The sequence below is a fragment of the Strongylocentrotus purpuratus genome, unplaced genomic scaffold (assembly GCF_000002235.5).
Source record: "Strongylocentrotus purpuratus isolate Spur 01 unplaced genomic scaffold, Spur_5.0 spur5_scaffold_6, whole genome shotgun sequence".
In the NCBI taxonomy this organism is placed as follows: domain Eukaryota; kingdom Metazoa; phylum Echinodermata; class Echinoidea; order Camarodonta; family Strongylocentrotidae; genus Strongylocentrotus; species Strongylocentrotus purpuratus.
Genome location: NW_022145612.1, coordinates 20856763 through 20866379, shown reverse-complemented (window position 1 = coordinate 20866379; position 9617 = coordinate 20856763). Strand labels below are relative to the sequence as shown.

The following is a 9617-nucleotide window of genomic DNA, read 5'->3' as shown; positions in this document are numbered from 1 at the left end:
TTCCGGGGGCTCTGCCCCCTGGACCCCACCAAGGGCCCTAAGGCGGGCCCCTGGATGCTCATCTGACTGTAATTAAATACCTAAAACCCCTGAGATTCCGGGGGCTCTGCCCCCTGAACCACACCAAGGGCCCTAAGACGGCCCCTGGATGCTCATCTGACCGTAGTTAAATATCAAAACCTCTGAATTTCTGGGCTCTCCCCCCCCCCCCCCCCTTGGAACACGTCAATTGCCTTACAGAGGGCCCCTGGATGCTCATCTAACCGTAAATAAATACCTAAAACCCCTGAGCTTCCGGGGGCTCAGCCCCTTGACCCCCTGCCGAGGCTCATTCCCTGGACCCCACGCCAATTTACGCTCTACCTGATCGATAATACTCCACTTTGAAAAACGTTCCGCGGGACCTGCATGTAACGTGTAAGACTGGTGGTGATGCAGATTTTTCGTGTGCCCCCCCCCCCCCTTCCGAACTTTTTTTCTCATTACGTCACTGCCCCTCGAATGTGAGCCCCTGGAATGTTTGCCCCCCCAGTCCCAAACTGCTTCCGGCGCGCCTGACTTCAGCTTAATTGATTACATAACTCTATTGGTCCGCCATTGTGAGAGCGAAAATCCACAGTTGTATTGTCAGCGGACCACCGTTTACTCTCGCTGCAGGCACAAGAGACTCGCAGGCCTATATTTACCTTCGCAACCGTAGCGATCGCTTACGACGACGGGAAAACTTTCTCTTGTGAGACATTAATTTAACATGTAAGTAATACTCAAAACTGATATAACATTGAGGAGCTTAATGTATCATTATGTATTGGCCTGTTTGTTGAAGTATGTGTATTTTCGATTAATACCGATCTGGTAAAACTAAGAGTAAGAAACAACAAGTGGTGGTCCTACCAGTCGCAATGCCTGTGTGAGTGTGGTGGTATATTAATGGGAGCGTCGAGTCCATTAAGTCTTCGTGGTTATTGATTGGCACGACTGCATTTTACCATGGACCTAGGGCAATGATTTTACGCCAAAGGTTAGGCGGTGTTTATGAGCCGTCGGCCGTCTTACTACGTTCTACTATAGGAATAATTGGACAGCACAAGTGTACTCTCTTAAAAAAAGAGAGTGAATTTTCACTCTATTTTCACTTTCTTGGGAGTGACGTCCGTGATCACTTGTTTAGGAGTGAAAATCGATTGATTTTAGAGTGCTCTCTAAGAAGAAAAGGGTGAATGTTCACTCTATTTTCACTACATTTTCACTCTCCAGAGGAGTGACGTCCGTGATCACTCAATTTTTTTTAGAGAGTATGCGCTTGTTAAATATGAAATATGAAGGAGTGATTTATGGTTTTTATCAAGTTTGATTGACGGTGCAGCGACTATGATTGCTCTTAATTCTTGTGTTATTTTTTAATCATATAATGATATACAAAAATAATTATCGTTTGCATTTTATTTAGCATTTCTGAACCCTACATCTTTGATAATTGACTTAAGTTTTACATTTCACTCCACTTTTCTTTAAAATATATTTATGTTGGTTTGAGAGAGGCATATTTAATTTTAATGTCAAGTTATATATTGAGTCAAGTTTTATTACTAATTTTTGATGTGGTTTTCCAAAATAATTATCAAAATAATGTTGAATGATCTCTTGATCTCATCTGATGATGTGTACGTGTGCATGTATTTATATTTCCTTTTCCTTTGAGGGAATGAGAAACTCTGATCTTTATGCACATTAGTCAGAAGAAAGATATGTTATGAATGTGGACAGTGACAAAGGAAATAGAGGAGTGATTATGCCCCAAGACTCACTGTACTGGTAAATGCTAAAATACTGGCAGATAGGTGAGCAAATGAGGTCAGTTGTACTTGTTCCTACATGAAGCTGTAATTAATGTCTGATCCTGATATTTTTTTTTTATGTATATAGTTGATTTTGGACACCTTGATAATGATTGTGAGTACAGTATCTCTGATGTTAAGATTTGCTGAGGAGCTAAATTGGATAAAGTATAATTTGTGTGAAGAAGAGGGAGATAACTTTAATTTACATGAAGGATGCATTCTGGTAGTAATAGTGTTTAATTATTAATGCTAGAAAGGTGTGTCAGTAAGACATTATTCGTATATGTTTTTGGTATTCATAAAGACAAGTTCTGTTGGTTTTCTTGTGGAATTCAGATTGGTAAGCAAATCTGTTAATAACTGCATACAAATAGCAAACTTCTCTAGAGACAAGGTGAAGATGTTGTGTCTCACTGATTGTAATTTATATTATAATTTGAGTAATTGTGTCTTGTGTCATATCATAATGAAGACACCATGCACATGTATTATTAGCTTTATTTATATAAATCTTAACAGTTTTTTAATCTTCATTTCATGAAGCCTGCACTTTTCAGGAAGAAGAAGGAATGAATTTAGTATTGATGTAGCCTGTAGTAGGTGTGTAATACTTTTTTTTCCATGATTTTTTTTGTTGCAGATTTGGAATGAAAATGCAAAATATTCTCTTTATAGGTTTATACTGGGTATACTTTTAAATTGTCCAAATGTTCTCTTGGGCATCAAATTTGAGTTTCTTAATGGTATTTCTGTTTTAAAAGTTCAAAAGTAGCTTTCATCCTGGACAAATATTATAGAATCGACATTTTATTTAAAATCATACCTGTTTTTTTAGCCCTCACTTTCATTGGATATTTGAAATGTGCCTATACTATTACAGTAGAATTTGATTTATCTTAAGTCGACTTTTTCCACAAATTACATGACTTTTTAGAATATATATGATTATGTATATAATGTATTTTCAGAACCTAGTGACTTAAACTGTATAAAATACATAATGAATGAAAGTTGTATCAGGGAAAAAATTAATATTTATTTTTTCGGGGGCTACTTTTCAAGCTTGCCTGCATAAAAACAACACTCTAAAATTTGTTTTGCATTGATTTACTTTATTGATGCAAATTTACGGAGGCTCTTTTCTGATTTTCGGGGGCTCTTTTGGGCATTTCGGGGGCAAATTCGCCCTGAGCCCCTGTGTATTTTTTTCACTGAGTTGTATGTTAAATAATAAAAGTGACTATGTGACATATTTTGTGATATCAAAATATAGTAAGCTCTGTTTAAACCCCACCTGTCAGAACATGATAATTAAAAAATATAATAATCTGTTTGTCTTGAAAGGTTAAATTCTATGCCCTCTAGCACATTTTAGAAAGAAGAGACACACTCAAGCTGATAGACCGAAGCACTTCCTGTATAGTAATATACATAGTACATATGCAATTTGCAGCTTATAATGGAATTAATTATGGTTGATAAGAACTGTGCAATTAAGAGAGCTGTACTCAGTGGGTAGGAAGGCATCATGCATGCTGCTCTTCGGAAAGCCATTTTGGTTGCCATAGCAGCCACGTCTACCGGTATATGTACACACTTTATTCATTCATATCTCTCTGTATTCGTTGCTGGCATAGAGCTGATACAAGGATATTTTTGAGAGCTGTGTGCCGATTCTATTTTTCCTCTGTGTCTTCCTCTCTCTCTCTCTCTGTCTACAAATGTATCTCTCTCTGTCTATCTCTCTCTCTCTCTCTCTCTCTCTTTATCTCTTTCCTTTCTCTCTAGGTATATATCCTTCTCCTGTATGGCAGTAAACAATATTTTCGATTCAAATAAGAAATGAACATGGCCAATAAACTGTGGTTTGTACAAACACCATTTTGAGATAGATGTTCTGAGATATATATTATTTTTTCTCCATGTTAGTTGTAACTATGCATGTAAGATGTGATCAAACTTGGTCATAGATTTCAGGAAAATGTAAATGTCTTTGTACATTAAGCAAATATTAATCGACTACAAGGATAATGGTACAAACTATCATCGCCAAGGTGATCTCAAGGGGCTACTATCATTCCAAGCCGAAGGCGAGGGATTATGGTAGCCCCGAGATCACCGAGTAAAGGAGGTTAATATTTGTTTTATTTCCCACATCGGCAATAAGGTCTATTTAAAGTGAATTTTACATAATTAAAAGAACTGATTCTGCAGACAGTTTAGCTTCAGCTAGATTTTACTAAGCGCAACATTGCATACAATGTAACAAAGTCGATGCGCGCTCATTTGACATTGACATTTCGCGTAACCTACTTTGCTACGCGTATTCAATTACAAGTGGGGCAGCAGCAAAAATTTCCCTTACAAAAGTACTATCTCAGGTAGATAGTATTTATCTATCTTTTATCATGTGACCTCGTTTAGACCAATCAGATTGCAAGATTCTTAGTATGTGGGATATAATACATTCTATCTGGTAAGTCTAAGTTAGTCTAATCTTCTTCAGTCAGTTTGAAGTGATAGGAGTACATTACCTGAACAGCTAGAATACACTGCTCTTGTTCAAGACTTTCCCATTTGTTTTATTTTTGTATCTATATATATGCATTGTAATTTCAGAAACAATGGTATTTGAGAGATATTTATAATTGAGGAATCTATTGCACTTGTAACACCTAACACTATAATATCTACATGTATCATTCAGACATATATAACTTAAAAAGCCATGAAATCCACCAAACCGTCTGCCGTTTTAAGATATTTTGATGATTATTTTTATATGAAATGTTCTTTTCTTCCTGATACCAAGTAATTGTCTTAACTCCAAGCTTCGATGAATGAATGACTACACTTCTACATCCACATAGATTTAAGTTGTAGATAAATGTTGAAATGTTCAGGGGGCCAACTCGCCGTGAGGAGTTTGGGGACTCTCCCCCATGTGTCTCTTGGTATCTTAACTATATATTAACTTTAATAGCCATATGATCAAAAAGTATCATGAGAAAATATCTAATTCCTAAACAAATTTTCAGTACCATTCCATTTCTGGTTATACAAATAGTAACAAATGATATGAAATGAAAGTTAAATTTGTGTCATATCATATCATAATGAAGGCATCATGCACAGTCATGTATCAATATTAGCCTTATGGAAGCTTCTAATACTATATTTGCTTTCCTTTTCTAACAATAATGGGAGAACTATGACATAGTTTGAAGGTTGAAGGGTTCAAGTCGATCGCATATATTTGTTTTTTGTTCTGGCTCAGTAATTCTATTATGCTGAGTATTTGGATTTCTCAGCGCGAGAGCTTTTTAGGTCATTGTTCAGTTGTATGTGTACCTTTTATTATAAATGGAGCTCTGTCAATAATAATTTCGATCTTGATAAGTTTGCAGGCCTGCAGTTTTTGTTTACCTCACCTACATTTAAGTGTATGTGTATCTAAAAAGTAGCTGTGTCCAATATTTATGCAGTTTTTCTAGAAGTGTTCAAAGCCATGTGCAAGTTAGACCTACCAGTTAAAGATTTAAAGATGCATAGAGTATATTGATATGAAGATAATATGTATAAATACATGGTTTTGAATTGTTGCAATTAGCACATGAAGTTCGGAGGGTAACAACTTTTGGAAGCCTTAGCTCATAGGGTACATTATCAGTATGATGATATTAAATGATAATTATAAAGAGTATTCATAAAGTGCCATATCCATTTTGCAAAATGATCAAGATGCTAGGAATGTACATGAAAAATATATAATCTATATTTACATGTAAATTGTAAATTGCAAGAAAATGCAAATTATTCTCTTTACATGCAATGACTAGATTCATATACTTTTAAAATTATAATTCATGCTATCTGCAATGTACTGTTAAATCCAAATTTATTCATATGTCATATTTTTTTAGGCATTGTAGTTTACGATAAGTCACTTTTCTATGGGTATCTTTGTTATGTTTTTCAGATTTCTCAGATCATTGCTATGTGGGCTACGAATCACCTGCTGCCAACGTACAGTTCTACTCTTCCTGGTCATCATTTCATCAACGTCTGAATTCCAGCTGCTTGTTCATATGCCTTTCACACTCACCTTCAGTCACTAGCTCTTGTGATTGAAACCATGGCTGAAACATGACAGAAGCTAGCTCACCAAGTATGCTGGCAAGTGTGTTAGGTGAGTCCTCAGTGTAATCAGGATCTATGTATTCTGGTATTACTTTGTTACATTACACTGGCTTGTAAAACCATTAACCAGTTTTAATATTTAATGAGAGCATTGATTACTGCGGGTGTTTCACCACTAATGTCGGTGTCATTCTACAGCAATATATACCGGTAGAGTACATTTCAACATAACTATATTTGAATTGATTTTTAATTCCCAAAACCAGCAACACTCTGATTTGGCAATCTTTTACTGATTTTTGACTAATTTTCAATTTACACCTCTACCAGAATTGGAAGATAATAATAAAATAGATTAAAGTTAAAACGATCAAAGGACAAGTTATTCATTTTTTAATCAGACTTTGATAACCTTTGAAATTATCAAACTGAACTAACAATAAGTCATATTTTTCAAACTTTCATATGTAGGTCTGAAATAAACGGCGTGCACATCCCCCGCCCACCAAGATGCTGCGTCGCGTAAAGAATGCTCTGGTGAGCAGGTTCTTTGGAACCAGTGGAGATCCAGATGCAGAGTGGCGGAAGCAGAACGAGGCAGCGGATGAAAATGAGATGTACAAGTTGCTCTATTTCAATTCTAAAGGCAAACTGGTAGAGGAGTACAGACATGTACTAGCTGGCCACAAAAAATTGGAGGATTTCAGGGCTTACATCAGGGAGAACGTAGGCAAGATGCTATACCATGAAGGCAACGGAAAGACAATCACCCGATTGGAATATGCAACATACAAGCTCATAACGCTGGATGGTAAAAATGTATGTTCATTACTTTTACCTTTTTGAAGAAGTTCCTTTGAGAGCTATGATGTGCAGTCATTTAAAAATCTTGTGAATAATAATATGACAAATTAAAATAACAAGCAGAGATTGCTTGCTCTTCACATTCACTTTTAGATGACTACAAATTTCATCTTTCTTGTTAATTTTGAAAGCACAAAAATATGGCATACATGATAAACAACAGATGTGAACGAGCCTCTTAAATGAATTATTTTGTAAAAATGTAAAGGCAGTCTACCGACAGATTTATTGAGTGCAATAATACATGATCATATTATTTCCTAAATGAAACATTGAGTGCAAAATGTTAAAAACATTTTATAAACTTTTACTGTAACTCTTTTAGATTTAAACCTGTAATATATAACACCTCTGTCTTTTTTGTTTTCCTTGCATCAACCTCATTCTTTTCTGCTTTATGTTCATGATTACAGGCCGAGACACCAGACCATGAACTCCTGAAAGTCTTTGATGATGGTCAGTCGTCAGCTATAAACAAGTTCGAACAGCATGACGCTTGTTTTGACCTTAATAAACGTGGAGCGATTGGAGAGACTATCCTGCATATGTGCTTCCTCAATGACACTCGAATGCATCGTGAGATTGCTTCTCACTTGCTAACAGTGTACCCTAAGCTTGCTCTTGATGTCTACGAAGGCAGTGACTTCTTTGGTAATTTCATATTCTAATACAAGATTGTAATTTTATAAGTATATACCATGACATGTATATTTGTAACCTACTCATCATGTGATGTGGTGTTAATGAAAATATGCAATATTTTGTGAATATATAGATTATATTATATATAAATTATTGTATTTCATCTCTATCCTTTGACTAAAAGTCATTTCCATATGTTATATTTGATACATGGTAAATGTAACTATTAAGGCTGCAATATAACTTTGTTCAAAGGAACGATGTTTATGTATGTATTTGATTGATTTTGCATTTTTTGCGCAGACCTTCATGTCCAAACGATTATAAATGTATGTACTTTGTTGTCATATGCATTTTGGTCAGTTATATGCCCAAACAAAAGTTTTTTTAAGAATTGGAATTCATTTGTTGTTTTAATACTTATAACTAAAAAAGTTTATCCCTCTATACAGAAGTTGTATATAGATACATTCAATTCTTTGAATCATTTGTTTGTTTTTTTATTGTAAAATTTTCAATTTGATTACCTCTCAGGTGAGAGCGCATTGCACATGGCCATTGTGAACAAGGATTTCAGGTCGGTCCAGCTCCTAGTCGGTCGATACAAGGCTCGCCTGGACGAGAGGGCAACGGGACGCTTCTTCCGCCCTCACGACTTAAAGGATCACGTCAGCCAAAATAAATCCTTCTACGAGGGCACTGCCTATCTGGGGGAGTATCCACTGGCTTTTTGTGCCAGTACGGGTGCCATGGAGATGTATGATTACTGCATCGATCAGTCTCTGAGACGGAAACCAGGAGAAGGGAGGTGTCATCCGGACGCTCAGGACTCGTTTGGGAATACTGTAGTTCATATGGCTATCATTCACAGTCAAACGGTAATTAAATACACTGATTCTGATGCAGTCAACTTTGTGTAATGGATTGGTCAAGAATTTTAAACAGTATAGTCACCCATCAATAATGTATACTATATTTGGCATTGCAATAAACACTTTTAGTAAACAAATTTAGTTGGAATAATATTTAGGTCTAACTTGAAAGTTGTCAGTAATTTCCAGACTTCAAAGTCACATTCAAGCTGGTATATATCAAATGGAGATAACAAATCTAATACAGTCAAACCTGTCTATAGCGACCACCCAAGGGAAACACAAAAATTGGTCTTTGTAGACAGGTGGTCACTAAAGCAGGTTTGACTATATTGTAATGAGTTTCACTGTTTAGGAAAAGAATTGTATTGTGGTGAACATGTACATGTAAGTCTATCTTTAATATGACATTAATGGCTATAAAGCTAGTGATTAAAATTGATATTTGTGACAAGTAACTGGAGAAGAGAGGATAATCATTTTTTATAAAGTTCCTTTAGTAAAGATATGGACCTTCATCTCCACTCATATCGATGATGTATTTTAATGACAACTACCATATATTTTTCTTTTGCTCTTAGCTCTTGTTTTACCATGCCATCCATCATAACAAGATGCCAGCATCCTATACCATTGCCAATAAAGCTGGTCTCACGGCCCTTCAGCTCTCGTTCCAGTTAGGACGGAATGAACTCTTCTCGGCTCTCTTAGAACTGAGCAGTGAAACACAATGGACCTACGGCAAGATTGCGTATGTAGCCTATCCTCTCTCCATCCTGGATTCCATTGATAGTGAAGGATGCGTCAGTAAGTAGCATTTGATACCAAGGCTTTTTTGACAATAACTTCTTAAAACTTGATGTGCCTTTCTGTGCTCAAGGATAATAATTATTCTGAATGAATTTTCATAAGCAAAATTTTGATTTTGGATTCTTTATTTTGTTGTATATGCTGTAGGTCTTCATTGTGAGGGGATGCCATTGAAAACTTTTAATAATAATAATATAGGCCTACCATACTTATATAGCACATATCACAATATGTCTCTATGCGCTGTAAGAAAGAGTTAAAAGGAAACGTGGATAGAGTAACACAAGAAGAGTGAGATATGCTCAACATACTTCATCTCGTTAACAGTGGAAAGTATTTTTGAAAAGACGCGCCTTGAAGTTGTCAACAGTGTCACAGTTTTTTAGATTTTCCGGTAATTTATTCTAAAGTTCGGCCGATGCAACCTGAAAAGAACGAAACCCGTAGA

At 35.9% G+C, this 9617-nt stretch overlaps 1 protein-coding gene across 1 annotated transcript in view; it reads left to right on the top strand.

Moving 5' to 3' along the window:
* Positions 1 to 627: 627 nt before the first annotated feature.
* Positions 628 to 9617, top strand: part of LOC584846 (transient receptor potential cation channel subfamily V member 5) — a 30867-nt gene continuing 21877 nt past the window's right edge. Inside the window, exons 1-6 of the mRNA XM_031000435.1 lie at positions 628 to 753; positions 5821 to 6030; positions 6453 to 6800; positions 7259 to 7496; positions 8022 to 8365; positions 8941 to 9166. Of these exons, the coding sequence (XP_030856295.1) occupies positions 6492 to 6800; positions 7259 to 7496; positions 8022 to 8365; positions 8941 to 9166 (1117 nt within the window). The 5' untranslated portion in view covers positions 628 to 753; positions 5821 to 6030; positions 6453 to 6491. The remainder of the gene's footprint in view (positions 754 to 5820; positions 6031 to 6452; positions 6801 to 7258; positions 7497 to 8021; positions 8366 to 8940; positions 9167 to 9617) is intronic.